This window comes from Chondrus crispus, genomic scaffold, assembly GCF_000350225.1.
Source record: "Chondrus crispus Stackhouse genomic scaffold, scaffold_200, whole genome shotgun sequence".
Taxonomy (NCBI): Eukaryota; Rhodophyta; class Florideophyceae; order Gigartinales; family Gigartinaceae; genus Chondrus; species Chondrus crispus.
Window position 1 is genome coordinate 173357 of NW_005179073.1, and position 17168 is coordinate 190524.

Consider the following 17168-nt stretch of genomic DNA (forward strand, 5'->3'; position numbering starts at 1 on the left):
GCTCCGGGAATGCGGGGCCGCGCGGGCGAAATGCAACAGCGCGGAAACGCACGCGTACACGGGTGGGGGGGCGCCCGCCTCGCGGCCCTCGCCTCAGGTGCACGGCACGCGCGCGCGCGCGCGCGCGGGCAGGCGAGCGCGGCGGAACACGTGGCCGCGGGCGGGCAGACATCGAGGCGTGGGGCTGACGTATGAGCGTCGGCGAAGTTGGTGTAAGCTGGCGCCGTTGCCGCCCGTCCGTGCGCGCGTGTGCATTTCGATGCGCGCGCCGGTCGCGAGGCGCCGCGCTGTCGCAGGGACAGGGCTACGGCGCGCGCCGCGGATTTCGGGCGCGGTTGTCGGGCGCGGTTGTCGGGCGCGGTTGTCGGGCGCGGTTGTCGCTCCGGTTGTCGCTCGATTTTGGAAAGGGGCCGCGACGGAGGTGCGCTCGCGTTCACATGTTCAGGGCAAGGACTATGTCTATTTCTCGGGTTTCTCGCATGGGCGAGGACGGCTATAAAAACGTCGCTGGTGATGTTAAATTACTCCTGCAGCTGTATTCCGACTAAAGTTTATTTTTTGGTTGGTGTCGGGAAAGGAAGGTTAGTCACAATACTGTATAGTTTCCATTATTATTATTCTTATGTATTGTTTATTATTATATCGCTGCTGCCCAATCACTTGCACTGCACTCGGCCATTATTTTATTTTTTATTAGAGATGTGCTCTTACTGGACACGGCACACCCGCACACGTGTACACTGTATTGTACGGCAGGGTATCGAATGCTCAAGTATTGTCCCACTTGTTGTGGCCGCTTCGCCACGGACACGGATCGATGTGCCCTGCTGACGTCCCGCCGTCCCGCCCCACACTCTCCTTTCTGTAAATGCAAACTACTGTACAACTTGTAGCACCCTACCCAAGCGTGTACTTGTACCCAAGGGTACTGCACAACACGACGCTTCAGTGCTCTCTCTTCCACCCCACGGCGATTTCACCATCCACGGTTCTTTATTTACAACATCCCCCCCCCCCGTGTCCGGGTTCTCCCTTGGCCCGCCTCATCTTTATTTACAACAGAGCTAAGACCCCCCCGTGTCTCCCTTGGCCCGCCTCCTGCCGCTTATCAAAGTTCAAAATTAACCTGGTCCAGCATATTTCATGAGTGGATATCGAAAAGTGGGCTTCAAATTTAACCTACTACTGTACAGTAGTGGGTAGTCCAGGTGTACTGTTATGTACCGTACGATTTAACACCCGCTTGCAACTTGCAAGCGGGTGTTTTATCGTACTGCAAGTTGCAACACCTGGGAGCTACAGTAAGCAACACCCATACTCTCGATGTGGCCATCGTTGAGGTATGAGAACGGAAGGATACTAAGCATACTCAACTACACTTCGCACTCGGTGCATTATTTATGCTACGCGCTCGAGGAGAGGTGGAGAGACTGTACCCACATGTCAAGCGTCAGGATCCGTCCTGGGGCGAACACACAACCCAGTCCAGCCGTTATGGGACATGGATTTTGGAAGGATTGAAATAGAGCCTTTTGTCGCTGGGGCTCTCAACCAACACAGCGCGTGCGCCCAGGGCTTATCCGGTCTGCCCTGGTACGTAGTGGAGAGGATGGAGGATTTATTCCCGGTGGTACACCCACCGAGCTCGGGGATAGGTTCAAGTTTACTAGCTCAGTGTTCGGGATGCCGATCGAGTCGACGGTCGGGTCTGTCGAGTGGCCGCCTTGGCCTGTCGAGTCGACGGTCGGACTTGAAGATTTCGATGGGACGGCGGAAGTCATATTTTCCGTCAATGAAGGGCGCCCTCGGATATACCTTTCCCGGCCGAAGCGTAAGCGACCCGCTATCCCGGCGTCGTTGGCCGACTTGCCTGATGGTCTGCCTACATCAGATGAACAGCTTCCGCGGACCATTGCGAGGTTTATATTCCCGACGCTGAGGGAGGCTGACTACATACGAGTGGTCAGGCCCCTCATACTCGAGATCAGGCGAGGGTCATCCCACGGATTGATCCTCTCAAAAATGTGCCTTTATGTAATGCAGGCTGCCATGCACAAGACCGGCAGCCTGGATTACGTCCCCATGCGGAGGTGTGCGGAGATGGTGACACGCGTCTGCCCACACGACGCGCCTGCCATGCTCGCGCTCTTGAAGCATCGAGGCCGGCGGGTTGTCAACGTCGATGGCATGGAATCCGACGGTGCATATGCCGCGTTTGTGGCTGTCGCAGCAGGCGCGTTTGCTCCAGTTAAGGCCTCCAACTCGCGCATAGGGAAGCTCTCCATTCCGGGAGACCCGGACGTTCACCTGTTGTGGGGGCAGACCGTCCCGGACTTTGCCAGAATACCGTGGGATGACCCGTTTACGCTGGCAAGTTATGCTGATGCATATGTCATGTCCGTGGGCGCTGGGGATGACTACATCAGCGCCTGGAGCCTCGCCATGGCCGTCCCATGGGCCGTGGAGGGGGAGGAGATCAAGCAGATGTCGCACTGGATGGACAAGTTGGACATTCCGGATGACATCCGCTACGCTGACCTCCTGCCCCAGGTACTCACACGCGGTATTACCAGATGGGCCACGCATGCATAGTGGGGGACGTGGAAACGTTACCCCACCTGGCGGCCCGCATACGCGCTGCGGCCCACACTAGCCTGGTACAGACGGCCGGGCATTTCGGCATCACCCGCCTAGGCCGTCGGGTGCCGATCGAAATATGCAGGCGTTTCTCTGCTTGGCTGACGGTCAACGGGTCGACGGCAGAGTGTCTTAGCAGGTCTATTGGCCTATGTTTTGACTACTCACCTTCTTGGGAATACGGTTTCGGACCGGCTGGAACCGTTGTCGGTGATCTGCATCACGGCAACCCACGTGTTTGGCCCTGTGTGGCGGCAGTGGAGGCTCTGCTGCCCTTCCAGGTCCGAGCCCAAGGCCGGTATGCCCTGGGGAATCTCCCCAAGGCTTCCGAAAAGGAGCGCCCCGGCCACGGAGGGCGTATTGACTGCCCCGGGGACTTAGTCGTCGCAAGCTTGGCAGCTAGCCTTGGTGCGACGATGACCGTGCAGACGTTCACCAACGTGGGCAACCGGCGTGACTTATTGTCGATCGTCCAGCTGGATGCGGATGTGGGGTCAGCGGTTCTGGGTAGTAACTACTTAGGATCCGCGATGCCGCACCACATTCGCAATTTGTCCTTCAAGCGACGCGCCCTCGTCAACGTGAAGGATGTGCGGGCGCAGGACACGCTGAAGTGGATGCTAGCCGCCAGCCTCGTCCGGTCCAGTGACTGGATGTTCAGCCACTGCGAGTACGCCGACGCTGACCCTGACGTCAAATCCCCGTTCCTGGAGGTGGGGGAGCAGAGTAGTCGTGCTTGCAGCCCGCGTGGTTGCCGGCAAAATGGGCGCTTTTAGGCTGTTAGAGGCTTGCAATGGACAATGTTCGGTCTGGAGGAGAAGTCAAAAAACAAGGATGCGATCAAGGCACCAGCACTTTTTGGCTGGCAGGCAGAGCAAGATGGTTGTGAATATGTTAAAGTCAGAGAGTACAACCGGGGTCTGCGGCGTGTTTCGTGCTATGTGTTATTCTCTTTCGTGCTCGAAGGAGTGTCGCGCTAAAGCGCTATGCTCGACCTGTTTACCGCGGATACTGACACCTCAACCAACTGCATTCGATGGATGGTTGAGGTATGAGAATAGAAGGATATAACGTAGCATACATAGTCAAGAGTCCTCTACTTTGCTCGCCCCTCGGCAGTCGGCCGAGGTTCCGGCGCTGGCGGCCCCTGCCGCCACAGCAGCGGCAGGCCCTAATGGGTGCGGCGATGGAGGGGCGTTGTCGGACGAAACTAATCACCACCACGTGGACTCGGCGTTGGCTGGGATCTACAACGGTGAGCGCGGTGCGGTAGCCCGAGTAAACTCTACCTTTCTCTAACTCTCTTTTGCTTGGGACCAGATCTACACATACTGATCCTTCTCTTTTGCCACCCGACCACACCCACCGTCTCGTCCTACCCTACAACCTCAGCGCCCGTTCAGTCGCACGCCCGTTCAATCCAACACCAGTTCACTAACCCTGTGCGCGGCTTTCGTGACAAATTTTTTTGGGGCCTTTCGGGTTTCTTTAGCATAACTCCAGTTTCAGACTGACTTAAGATATGAAACCAAGCCGGTTGGAACCGCACCGCCGAGACGTTTGTATTGATAAAAACAGATTCCGTCGTGGGGCAGTATTTCCTGCGATAGGGCTGTCTCAATAAACAGGGGTTGGTCCGATAACTGAATCAGTCCATAACGTCACAATGGCACCAAATTTTGTAACTTTGGTGTGGGAGAACGGGAACGATGAGGTTAGTACAAGTAGGGTACCCCCTATTTGGGACAATTTTCAGATTTTAAACACAAAAGTTCCAGAACTGGACCCCGAGCGCCGATTTGATGTCTACTGAGAGAGTAGAACACATCCTGTAGCACATAATTGACCACGGAGCATTTCTCAGATGAGACGGTCAGTTTCTTCAGGCAGTTCACTCAAGTCAAAATGGGAAAAACGGAGCCCGTAAGTTGGACAGCATATGACAATCATGGCCCAAACATTTTAATCAGAATATGATTACAAGGCTGGAAAAACATATCAGTCGGCACTGCCTGATCTCGGAACTGCGATTGAAAGCAAAGCATCAGCTGTGGGAAGTTATGGTATGTCGGTGACGCATACAGGACGAATAACCTCAACGCAATTAATGTAATACACAACAACGGGAGCATTTTAATAATCTCAGTTGTCAACATGCAGTGCATCCTCTCCTAAAAATGCTTCGATAGTGCAAAACATTACGTGAGGAGAGGACAAAGCACCTGGCTGAAGTAGTATAAATAAGGGAAGAGTCGAGGCAGACTAGCTGCCAAGACAAGCGAAAAACAAAAACGAAGCCACGACAATAAAAAGCGCGATTCCCCTCATTCGCCCGGTCTTGCCGGTTAACCTTTATTGTTCCCCCCTTTTCTTCTATTTTCTGCGACAGTCTAGACTTTAGGCTTAATAGTTTTCTTTGCAGAAGAAAGAAACCTCAAGGATCTTGGAATTGTTCAACGTTTTGGAATCGCTACAAGAGTGGTCTCCCTACCTCTTCTTTGACATTAACGCAGTACGTTTTATCAATTAAGAGGTATACCCATCATCCTTTTAAGGATAACTCTCACTGAAAAAATACAAGAGTAAGTTCTTTATTTTTTCGCTACCTCTAATATAGGAATATAGTTGCCAAACTAATTTCTATTCTAGTAGTATTAAATTCAGAAACAATCCGTAAACTCGGGGCACCGACCGCCCTTGTAGAAGACCCAGAAGATCCCACCCTCGGCGCACGGTATCAACCCCGCACGCCTGAGGTAAATTGGGAAAGCGACGAGGAGACCTCCGTCTCCGTACTGGACCTCGTCGAAGAAGAAGCTACCCCGGCGGACCAACCGAGGCCGGAGGACAAGGTTTTTGGGGAGGAAGCGGAAATTGACGCACTAGGGGCGGGACAAAATTTACACGTGGACAACGCCCGTATTTTTAATCAAATTAAGTCTCCTTCTACTGTAGTGAAGGTACCATTATCTACGCTACATGAGGGCGTCAATCGAACGCTGTACTGCGTGGCTACAACGCGCATCCAGAAAAAGAAGCCCCCTGCACGCTCGCTCACGTGCCGCGTGTGCTAGGTCACCGTTACCGGTACCCATCAGCTACATCAGCACCAGGGTGGCAAGAGGCACTTCGCACGCGAAGCTCGCTATAAACCCGAGAGCGAGGGCTACCTGCTAGAGGTTTTGTCGTGCCTCCACGCACGACTTGGCGTCCCACCTCATCGGCGCCAACCACCGCCGTCGAGTCTTATACTTGCACGAGCATAAAGTAACGCGCAGTAATTAAATTTTTTAGTAACCAAAACATTTCGGTTCATTTTTCAAAACCCTCCTCGAAAATTGAAACACAAGTTTACAACACTTTTCCGAAAACACTTTTTGCTGTTTTTTGAAAAGTCGAATTACAATTGTTGCATCCTACTGCAATTGCCCCCCTACGTGGTACACTACACTCTCCACACACACTTCCCACACGTGTGGACTCTAACACGTGTGGAAATTGAACACGTTTGGCACGTGTTTTTCGCGCACAAAATCGGAGACGGGTCACACATTGCACTAGGTTTGAAAATTGCACACGTGTTTACTACTGTATTAGCTGTGAGCGTTGCACACCTGTACGCGTATTCAGCTGGAATTAGTGTGAGCCATAAAAAAGTCAAATTTTCAGCATAATTGTAAGGTTGCAGAAAGCTTATTTTTTCTAAGGCTAAATTAACTTACTAAATTACTTTCTGGAGACTTTGACTCACCAAACACTATGGATAACAGAATTGACGAGGCAGCTATAGAGACCATCACCAAGGAACTTAAAACGTATACACCACCATGTCCAGTTCACAATGATATTATATCAGTTATTACGCTACACATTACTAGCGCAAGATCTGATCATATTTTGGACACAGAACTAGTAGAAAGATTACGTGAAGACCTCCCTGTCGAAACTCTATATTCCGTCGAAGTACTGAAGGGCACCACGTTCGTTTTCGGAATCATCCGTGGCTTCTTACGTGCAGAAGGTGTAGAGTATATCAGACATCCTGCAACTGACTGCATCTCATGGGGATTAGTAAAAATGTTATACTCAGACTCGGACGACATCGATATTGCTTACGGGCTTGTTCAACACAAGAAAAGTAGCCGAGCATGTATGCCTACTAACAAGGAAATTGAACGTCAAGCCGGCCCACCAGTACAAGGTTATCCCCCTATGAGACGTGACTCCGAAGCAAGAGCCGCTCACAACATGGCATTGCCATTCAAGAACCAGGATAAATTCACCTGAAAACTGGGTGAGGACCTCACGGAACACATCAATAACTACATTGATGCCGCTCAGGACTACAACCTTGACCAAACCAACAAACTTGCCTTTTTCCACAACATATTCGATGGAGAAACTAAGAGATTTTATCGAGAGAAGGTGAGGGACTTGTGTGGAAGTTTTGGTCAGGCATGCCAAGTTATGCAAGACGAATACAACAGCATAACTCGGCAGAACAGAATCAGGAAGTACCTCCAGAGCCTGAGAATTCAATCTTTCATGCATGCCAAGAAGCTCAACACCGCAGAAGCTTTGGAAGAGTTACGTGAGATCATCACACGTTTTGCTCCTCAAGGACCACGGACTCACCGTTCCGAGGAAGACAAGGTGGAATACCTTTACAAGGCTGTCGTTGGTGCCCCGTGGGCCAAGTCAGCCCTTGCGAACTCGCAGTCCACATCTAATCCTTGGGATTTTCAACATCTGTATACGGCACTCGACGACGCCTGGCTTCAAGACCAGGAAGAGCAAGAAGGTAGAAAGAAAGATCTGAACATCGGTCAATCTTCCCTACATAAAGGGATAAAATCTTCATCCAAATATACTCCTGATCTTTACTACGAAGGTCAGAAATATTACGGACGACCGAAGAAACCAGGATCACGCTTATCTGCCCCATTCAGGCCCCCTCAAGACAGCACAAAAGCCGATCAAAATGGGTTAGACCGTTATGGCAACCCCAGGCTATGCAACATTGTCAGGATTCCAGTCATTTCATCAGGGACTGCCCCAAGCCTCGCAACGTGATGCGAAATATCTCATCGCAAGTCAGGAGATATCCAAAGAGAAGCCATCAAATCCTCCTCGAACTCTGTCAACAAGTGGAGGATGCGCTGTTCTCTACAGACGAAGAAGACCCTTCTGCTATCCTTGTAGTGCAATACCCGTCTCGGGTAGGGAGGAGGAAGGAAGTGAAAAAGGAAAAAAAATTGGATACTGTAGTCCGGGGTTGGGGGACACACGTGTGCGACGAAGCGCACGATTATTTTAATTATTTAATTTTATTTACTAATTAGATCTAGAATCTAGAGCCGGGAGCTACTGTACTCGCCCCGGCGGGGCTCTATATAACTTAGCCCTTTGACCGAACAAGTCAATAAACCAACCCGAGTTGCCGGAGTTGAATGTCCCCCTTGGTCGAAGTCCGTCTCTATCAAGACGCTCCCTTTTACCTAAGCCTACGGCATCCTCTATCGCTCGGGGTCCCCTTTTCCCATTTCTTTTCCCTTTATTTCCCTATCCTAATTTCCCTTAATCTTGAGTTGGTCCCACCTTGTAGGATTGCCATCCGCAACGTGACGTCATTTGCCATCGGGCTTTTGTGTTGGTGCACCAGTGGTGCTTTTCTCAGTGTTGGTACCATCGGAATTCGGTTGCGACCGATCCGTTGTTGGTACTTTGCCATCGGGCAGTACGACGGTGTAGCGCTGCTACGTTCTCTTCTTTCCCGACGGGCTACGTTGCGACGTCCCCGTCGAAGACCTTATCAAGGGTATAAGGTGTACAAGGCGCTCTTCGAGCATTGGATTTACGACCCATCGGACCAGGTTTACCTAAACAGCCCTCCGAACTCGTCGAGCAGTTGCCTTTACAAGTCTCTACCACCATTTACCGATCCCGGGCTGGGCCCTTCTCTTTGCCTCCCCCCTATCAGGGATCCGAGCTACTGCGGGCGGCAAACCCGCTTAAAGAGGAGAGGGAGCTTCGAACACTCCGTAGCGCTGTGCCGTTGGCAGTTGTTGTTTTTGTTGCTGTTGTTTGTGTTGGACCGTCGGACCTTGGTCTCTGCCTAACAGGCGCATTGCACTACAAAAGTGGTCTCCCGACCTAGAATTTTTGTTTACTGTTCAGGAGACCCGACCTAGAATTTTTGTCGACGACAGTCTCGGTCTGGAGACACACTACAAAAGTGGTCTGGGTAACGGACTCTTTTTTTATTTTCTTTTTGTTTGTAACTTTTTTGCTGCGTAGGTCCGCTCGTACGAGCGATCAACAAGCGCACCCGGGGACGTCGGTCCCGGGGCGAGCAGAGCCGGATCGGCACGAGCGTCGAGGATCCCGAGGGGTCCTCGCACTCGGAGCCAGGCCAATACGGCCACGGACCCCGGAGATCAAGAATCCCCTACGGGGATAGCCGCCGACAAGACTGACCTCGACGAGAAGCTGGAGAAGATGAGCAGCGAAATTCGCGAAGAAGCGAAGAAAAATCTCGAGGCTGAATTAGCCCTCGTCCGGAAGCAACTGGAGTTGCAAGCATCCGAGTTCCACACCGTTTTGGGAGAGCTGTCGGCTCGAGTGGATCTCGTCGAGAAGGAGCGAGGTGAGGCGACCGACGGTCTGGAGCCGGAGGTCCTAGCCTCGTTGAAAATTTCGGTCAAGGACGCGAGGCGCGACGCGAATCAAGCCTTGGAGTCCTTAGGAAAATTTAGAACAAGCATCGATGACCGATTCGATCGCGCCGCGCAACGTCTCAAGGACCTCGAGCAGGCCGCGGATCAAGCTCCGCAAGGATCGGACGACGAGCCGCTCCCTTCGGGTAGAGAGGACGACCGTCGGTCGAAGAAGGACAAGCCCGCTCGGCAGCGGAGTTCCAAGTCGAAGCCCTCGAAGAAGGACAAGCGACGTACAAGCAGGGGTCACTGTAGTGACGATCCGGAGAACCGCGACTCACAGTCAGAGTCGCTTGGTCCCTCCGAAGATGGTAACGGCGGTTCGTCGAACCATTCGGGCGATTCCGAACGCCGTTCAGAAGACGGAAACGGAATTTCGTCAAGCAAGAAAATTTTCTCCAGACGAGGCGGAGTCACTTCGTCTGCCTCGCGGAGAGACAAGGACGCGGAGCCCGAACATGTCGCAACGCGGCGCGGGCTGCGATGGGAGGAGTTGGAGGAGCTGAATCCGACCAACTACCTCTTCAAGAAGTTACTTTCGTACCGAACGTACCGCTTGCGGAACCCGCAGACATATTTGTCAAGTTCCCGGCGGACCGCCGTGCAAAAAATTAGGAAAGATATTCCGCCTAAGGTGAAGAAGGACAACACGTTCACAGGAGAGGACGGGGTCCTTGTGTTGGATTTTTTGGCAAAGTTAGTTCAAGAGTTTGATACTCAAGAAATGAACGAGGGGCAAGCGATCTGCCTGTTGCCTGAATTTTTAAGCGGCATCGCCTTGAGACAGTACACTTCGGTGTCTCAGACGGCCGGGGCCCATCACGGAAAGATATCCGTTTGGCCAGAGGCCGTACAGTAGTTGTTGAGGAGTTTCGCAACCGACGAGGCGATCCGTCAAGCCGTGCTCGCATTGCGAGAAGTTCAGCAAAGACCGTCTGAAGACGAGATGGAGTTTTATATCCGTCTGACGGACGCAAGCAACCGATGTGGAAACGTATATTCGATGGAAGAACAGATGACGATGTTTATTGAAGGACTCGATTCGAGTATCAAGCCGATGGTATCTCAATACCGGCAAGACAATCGGGACGTTTCATTTTTGAGACTAGTGAATTACGCGAAGGCGCATGGCTCGGCGAGCCGCGCTAAGGACAAGAAGACCAAGAAGGTCACGATTCAGACGCCGTCGACGTTCAGGGCGGGGAAGAAGCCGAGGGCTTCTTATCCCGGTCGCAAAAGTCACGCCGCAGTCCATTTAGCCGACTCCATGTCCGCGTCAGATGAGCGCGGTGCGCATGGAAGTAGCGAAAATCACTACGAAGGAGCGTTAGTAGCCGAAGGCGAGTTCATTGAGCCATCGGAGGGCTACGGACACGAGGACTACGGGGACAGCGGGTCGTCAACTTTACCGACGCCTGCATACACGACGGAGTCGTTTTCAGAGCCCACGGATCCCGTGATGATGTTTCGGGGGCGCGGCCACACGCCGGCGCCGCGCATTCCGATGGAAGACAAGGGTACGACGTTTCGAAGGCCAGGCTGGATGGGAAGGCTGCAACGCCAAGGAAGGCCGCCGGCCCGTGGAGGACCTAGGACGCCGTATCCCGTCAAGACGCACGGTCTGGTGTGCTATCATTGCTATGAAAAGGGGCACGCCGCGCCAACGTGCATTCTTTCCCTCCGGGAAATGCACCGAGTTTTGGAAAATTATGAGGCGTTGTCTCCCATGGAGAGGTTAGGGATACCATCGACGAGTTACCTGAAGGTCAAGAATTGGTTCAATTCGCAGACGGCGAGCACGCCGAGTGCTTCAACGCCGAGGTCGAACCAACCCTTCAGAGGGCCCACCGCGGGGCCCGCGCCGTCGGATGTGAGAAGGATCCCGCAACGGCAGGAAAACTAGAGAGGGGAATCTCGCATGAGTCGCGAGAGGCACAGGGTCGACGTACTGTGCCCGGGGCTCAGCCTCGTTCCCCGTCTCTAAAGGAAAAATCAGGCCTCGAGGAGGAGGTTGTTGGATTGGTGGATAAGCCCAAAGGGCCAGCTCAAGTCAAGAAAATTTTGAGCCGAGCCCGAGATCATCCGCTGGAAGAAGTTCGAAGACCCTGGTACAGGGTTAAGCGAAGGGAGTGTCCCGAGAAGATTTTGGTCCTTGCGCGAAAAAACTACAAAGTTTACGCGGACATCGGACCCACAATTGGATTGATGAGCCGGGTGTTGTCTGTTTTAGACACCGGCGCGGGACCAAACCTTGTGCGAAAATCGGAACTCCCAGCTGGAATGGAATCTCTACTGTCCTACGGACCGACCCAAGATATCGGCGACGCGAACAATAGGCCACTCCGGACTCTCGGCACAATTAGAATGCCTGTGAGGCTTGGAAAATTTGTGGCCGCAGCCGAGTTTATTGTATGCGAAAAACTAGCCGTCCCGCTAATTCTAGGCGCGGACTACTGTGACCGGTTTGTGGAAGCAATTTATCCAAGGAAGAAAACGGTTGAGTTGGCGGATTTCTCGGAGGTTCCGATAGTTAGGCGGTTCTCGACGAGAAAAGGGAAGAAGAATCTCGTCGCGGGAGAGGACGAGAATGATGGAAAGGGGGAGCGAATTTTCCCGAAGGTAAAAGTGGCAAGAGCCACGACTATCGAGCCAGGGACGCAACGCGTCGTGGAATTCACCTCGAAGAGGGCGGGCTTGGTGGTGGTTCAGCCGTACTCTTCGTTGTACGAAAGGCACGGGTTGACGTGCACGAATGGTGTCGTTCAGGTTGAGCCTGACAGGCCATTTCGTTTACTCGTTGCGAATTTTAGGACGTACCCTGTCAGGGTGCAAAAAGGCCAAGTGGTGGCAGAATTATTACCGCACCCGAGAGCCGCGCTCGAGAGCAAAACCACCATTGGTGAAGTTCTCGGAATTCAAGAAAGGAAGAAGGAGAATTTTCCTAATTCCACCAAGACGCCTACGGGCGAGACAAGAGGCGAACCGTCGGATCAAGCGCGCGAAGACCAGCCAGAAGAACGGTCGGCAGAGCTCTCCGCGTCGGCATGTACGAAGCCGCAACGCAGGATTGAGCCGCCACCGCCGGACCTGGAGGACCTCGACCTGAGCCACGTGCCGGAACGGCTGCGCGAGCAGTTCCGTCGGATGTTGAAGAAGTATTCAAGGATGTGGGATGGGACGCTTGGCGAAATTAATACCACCGTCCATCGGATCGAGTTGATACCCGAGACTCGCCCCATCGCACAAGCCCCGTATCGGGCCGGGCCTAAAGCCCGCGAAGTAGAAGATGCAGAGGTGCAGAAGATGTTGGAGGCAGGAGTGATAGAACCAGCGCAGTCAGAATGGGCGTCGCCCGTGTTGCTGGTGCCAAAGCCGGATGGGTCAATGCGTTTTTGCGTAGACTACCGCAGGCTGAACGCAGTAACGGTGAAGGACACGTACCCCTTACCGCGCATGGATGAGTGCCTGGACTCGCTTGGTGACACCAAGGTTTTCTCCGCGTTGGACGCGATTTCGGGATATTGGCAGATGCCTATCCCTGAGTGCGACCGCGACAAGACCGCATTTTCGTGTCACTCAGGTCTGTATCGCTTCTCAAGAATGCCCTTCGGGCTAACTAACGCGCCAGCGACGTTTCAGAGAGCAATGGATATCCTGCTCTCTCCGTTCCGTTGGAAATGCTGTTTGGTGTATCTAGACGACATAATCATTTTTAGCAAGTCGTGGGAGGAGCACATCGTGCACGTGGATGAAATACTTTCCGTATTAGAAAAGGCAGGTGTCAAGCTCAAGCTTCGCAAGTGCGAATTTTTCGTGGAAAAGATCAAGTACCTGGGCCACGTCGTCCGCCCAGGTACGCTAGAAGTCGATGTCGCGCGAACCGCCGCGTTGGAACAAGTGCGGTACCCGCGAACACAGACACAGCTCAGGAGCTTCCTGGGACTCTGCAATGTCTACGGCAGGTTCGTTCAGCAGTATGCGAAAATTGGGCAGCCTCTAAACCAACTACTGAAGAAAGGACAACCGGTCCAGTTGGAAGGATTCGACGAAACGTGCAAGAAAGCTTTTCATAAGCTCAAGGACGCCATCTTGGCACCGCCGGTGTTGGCGCTGCCGAAGAAGGACCTACCCTACTCGGTAGATACCGATACAAGCGACTACCAAATAGGCGCTTTACTATTTCAAACACACCCGGATGCGCAACGCAAACCCATCGGGTTCTTTTCAAGAACGTTAGCCGCAGCCGAGAGAAACTATTTTGTATCAGAAAAAGAATGTCTAGCGGTAATTTGGGCCCTACAGACTTTAAGACCATATCTATGTGGCGAGCACTTCGTCGTGCATACCGACCATGCCTCAATGAGGTGGTTGGTGAACGTAACCGACCCCAGCGGGAGATTAATCCGATGGAGGCTACGCCTCTCGGAATTCGATTTTGAAATCAAGTACAAAAAGGGAAAGGCTAACAGCCAGGCGGACGCTTTGTCAAGGTTGCGAACCGCAGGAGAAACCGTCGACGAAATCGACGACGAAATCCCTTGCTTTATGGCCGAACCGGCCGAGGGTACAGTGGAGGACGAGGAAAGTATTGACGCGGCAGACGACATCCTCGCTCTTGAGGGGGGGACCGCCCCTGATCGCCTCGATCAATTCCAAGCTGTCACTCCGGAGGAGCTCATTCGCGAGCAAGCCGTCGACCCCTTCTGCAACCGCATCAAGGAAGAAATGGACGCCGGAAAGGTGAGAACGTTCAGCACGGAGACCGAGGAACTCGAAGGAACTCTATGCCGTACCGCGGCAGAGTTTGTACAAGTGGTAATACCACAATCGTTAAGGGACGGCGTCCTAGGGTTGAGCCACTACGCAAAATTGGCAGGTCACCCGGGAGGCAGGAAACTTTACAAGACTTTGAGAAGATATTTTTATTGGCCTACGATGGCCCTAGACTGCTATGCAGTCGCGAAGAATTGCGCCGCATGTGCGCGAGAAAGGGTGAAGTTAAGAAAAACACGAAGGAAATGAAGCTGTTCACGCCCAAAGCGCCGCTGAAATTTGTCGCCATCGACATCCTCGGCGAGCTAATTACAACTAAGCGAGGAAATCGGTATATTCTCGTGATCAGCGATCGATACTCGAAACTGGTACGAACCGTACCGTTGAAAAAGATATCAGCTGCGCACATCGCACAAGCCTTCGTTCACCATTGGGTATTCGTGTACGGACCGCCGGTCAAGCTGCTGTCCGACAATGGAACACAGTTCACGGCCCGGTTCTTTCAGAATGTCTGCCGAATTCTTGGCATACGCAATGTGTTCACGACTACGTACCACCCGCAAGCCAACGGCCAAGTTGAGAGATTTAACCGCACGCTGACTTCCGCGTTGCGAAAATACGTTGGAGAGCATCCCAAGGACTGGGATTTATTTAGCGACGCTGTGACGTTCGCCTACAACACACAAGTTCATCGAACTACGAACATTGCGCCCTTCGAGCTGGTGTTGGCTCCGGCGCCGAGAAACATTGCGTTACAAGCGCAACCAACTTTGGAGAACTTCAGCTCGTCACGAGCATACTACCTGAAATGGCAGTCGTGGTTGGAGAGCCTAATGCGAAGCGCCGATAGGAGTTTGCGAAAGGAACAAGCCCGATACAAGCGAAATTTCGACGCACGCCTTCGCAAGCCGCAATCTCAGATCCCACCAGGGTCCTACGTGTTCCTCCGGAAGGAGCAGGGCACGGCTAGCGAACCGAAACATAAGCTCGCACAAGTCGCTACAGGGCCTTATCAGGTCAGAAGATCGGATCAACATACGGTAGTCATTGCCATTGGCGATCAGGAGGAACGCGTATCGCGAGACAGGGTGGAATTAGCCCCAAGCCCAATGGACCATGCGCCGATAACCGGCCTACGTCAAGCGCTACAGTTCCTGGGAGAGCCGGAGTTAAACGAAGAAGGAGAGGCAATGGAGGACGAGGAACGTCCTCACACCCGTGCGCCTACGACGGGGGACCTGGATAATTTAGTTGGTCAAACGCCGACAGCGGAGACACCTCCAAACCTACGCGAGCTCGGAACGTCCAGAGAAGAGGACGAGTTGGAAGATCTTCAGAAGGGGGAAGGAAACAGTTCAGAGAAAGGAGAGGAAACAGAGAACACGGAGTATGTAATCGACCGGGTCGTCGACCACGATTATCAAAATGGTAATTTGATTCTCAAGGTGGAATGGTACGGTTACACGCCCGAGGACGCCACGTGGGAGCCCATTGAGCAATTACCCCGCAGTGCGGCCGTCACGTATTTCCGAAGGAAGAAATTACTCTTGCCGCCGCAAGTCGCGCACGCGCAAGCGGGGTAGGCATCGTCAATAGAATTAGCCGATTAGGAAACACGGAAGAGTCAGAAGTTCGAAACGAACGGGTCCGCAAGCAAGGAAAGTCGGAGCGAGAGGAGTCAGGCAGTCTTCCGTCGGGAACGCCTTTGCAAAAAGGGACTGACGAGCGGGTTACCCTCGAGTCGAGGGAGAAGGAGGGGAAAAGATACAGTTGATGTAGAGGCGCACGCGAGGGAGGCCGATCGAGAGGAAGTGAATGATGCGGGACGCGATAAGACCGCGAGTGAAATGTTAGAATTGTATTGGGGATGGTCCCCATCAGGAGGCTCTCGAGTTTGAAGTGATGCGGTGAACAGCGTCGCGGAGAGAGAGTAAGGACAGTCGCCGGAAACGAGACCCCTCGGAGTGAGGAGAAGGGAAACGAAAGACTCAAGCGATTTTGCCTGGGACCCCCGCCCATGAATGAAATGGCCCGCGCTGCCAGGCCGTGGAAGGGAAGATGTACTGTAGTCTCAGGCCGAGGTAATTTACCTCCTTGGATACGATCACACGCGGCCGCTGCGTGCACGTGATGTGACGCCTAGATCGATGATCCGCCCTCATGGGGTGTGATTTAATCAAAAGAAATTGGGGCTCGCTGCTGGTAAGCTGTCAAATGATCAGCACGAGTCGCAGACTGAACTCCGGCCATACGTCGAAAAATTAACTGCAATTAAGGAAAAAGCCCGCACTTGTACGAAACGTTGTTGGCAACCCCCACCGCCGACCGCACAAATGCTAGGGGCTCGCCACTGGCGAAGTTGCGATCGATCGCACATGAGAGCACTTGCCAAGTTCGTTCGCAACACCTAAACCCCGCTCGACGAGCGAGAAGATGGGTCCACATGGACCACTGTTGCCCTGACCCATCGACACCACGTGCAAGTACACGGCTACACTTGTGTACACATGTACACGCGGCGTGAAACATCATCATTACGGAGGAGCTTTGTCGCTCCCGCACCGACGCCACACCACGAGTGACTTACTTACCGGCCTGCCGCCATAACCCCCCATATCTTTCCTATGTTTCCGTTTTTGTCCTTGTTATTATTTTTTTTTATGTTTGTTTTCTTTCACGCACAGAGCGCGAACCCCGCGTCGCGAACGGCGACGGACAAGAGTGGCGACGCCAACCGATCGAGGCCCCAAGAACAATTCAGAGCGGCGAACCGACAATCACCATCAAGTAACCATGCGGTGTGTCACACCGAGAAGAAGAACGAGTTGTTCTGCTGTTCATTGCGCAAGGGCGTTACGCCACGAAGTTCCGTCGACCGGCCAGGAGGACAGTACTTTACAAGTGGAGGGCGAAGAGTCCGAAGGACCGACGTTTATTCGGAAACCGAGGTCGTGCTCATAATGAGAATCCGCTCCCACGAAGCCGTTCTACTGATGGCTGCTCCGTTTTACTACGGACGGGAATTTCTAACAACATTTAGGG

The 17168-nt window shown here is 53.1% G+C and overlaps 4 protein-coding genes; 3 read left to right on the forward strand and 1 right to left on the reverse strand.

The window, feature by feature from the left end:
* Window positions 1-1400: 1400 nt before the first annotated feature.
* On the forward strand, window positions 1401-1526 carry CHC_T00003801001 (hypothetical protein). The gene has a single exon (XM_005714973.1). It carries the CDS (start codon window positions 1401-1403, stop codon window positions 1524-1526), a length of 126 nt encoding a protein of 41 aa, XP_005715030.1.
* A 21-nt stretch (window positions 1527-1547) lies between these two features.
* Window positions 1548-1913, reverse strand: CHC_T00003802001 (hypothetical protein). The gene has a single exon (XM_005714974.1). The coding sequence runs from the start codon at window positions 1911-1913 to the stop codon at window positions 1548-1550; it is 366 nt and encodes a 121-aa protein (XP_005715031.1).
* Window positions 1914-2100: 187 nt separating this feature from the next.
* CHC_T00003803001 (hypothetical protein) lies at window positions 2101-2592 on the forward strand. The gene has a single exon (XM_005714975.1). The coding sequence runs from the start codon at window positions 2101-2103 to the stop codon at window positions 2590-2592; it is 492 nt and encodes a 163-aa protein (XP_005715032.1).
* Window positions 2593-3053: 461 nt separating this feature from the next.
* On the forward strand, window positions 3054-3932 carry CHC_T00003804001 (hypothetical protein). XM_005714976.1 is given in 2 exon segments: window positions 3054-3413; window positions 3414-3932. 1 exon segment carries the CDS (start codon window positions 3054-3056, stop codon window positions 3411-3413), a length of 360 nt encoding a protein of 119 aa, XP_005715033.1. The 3' UTR covers window positions 3414-3932.
* The last annotated feature ends 13236 nt before the right edge of the window (window positions 3933-17168 follow it).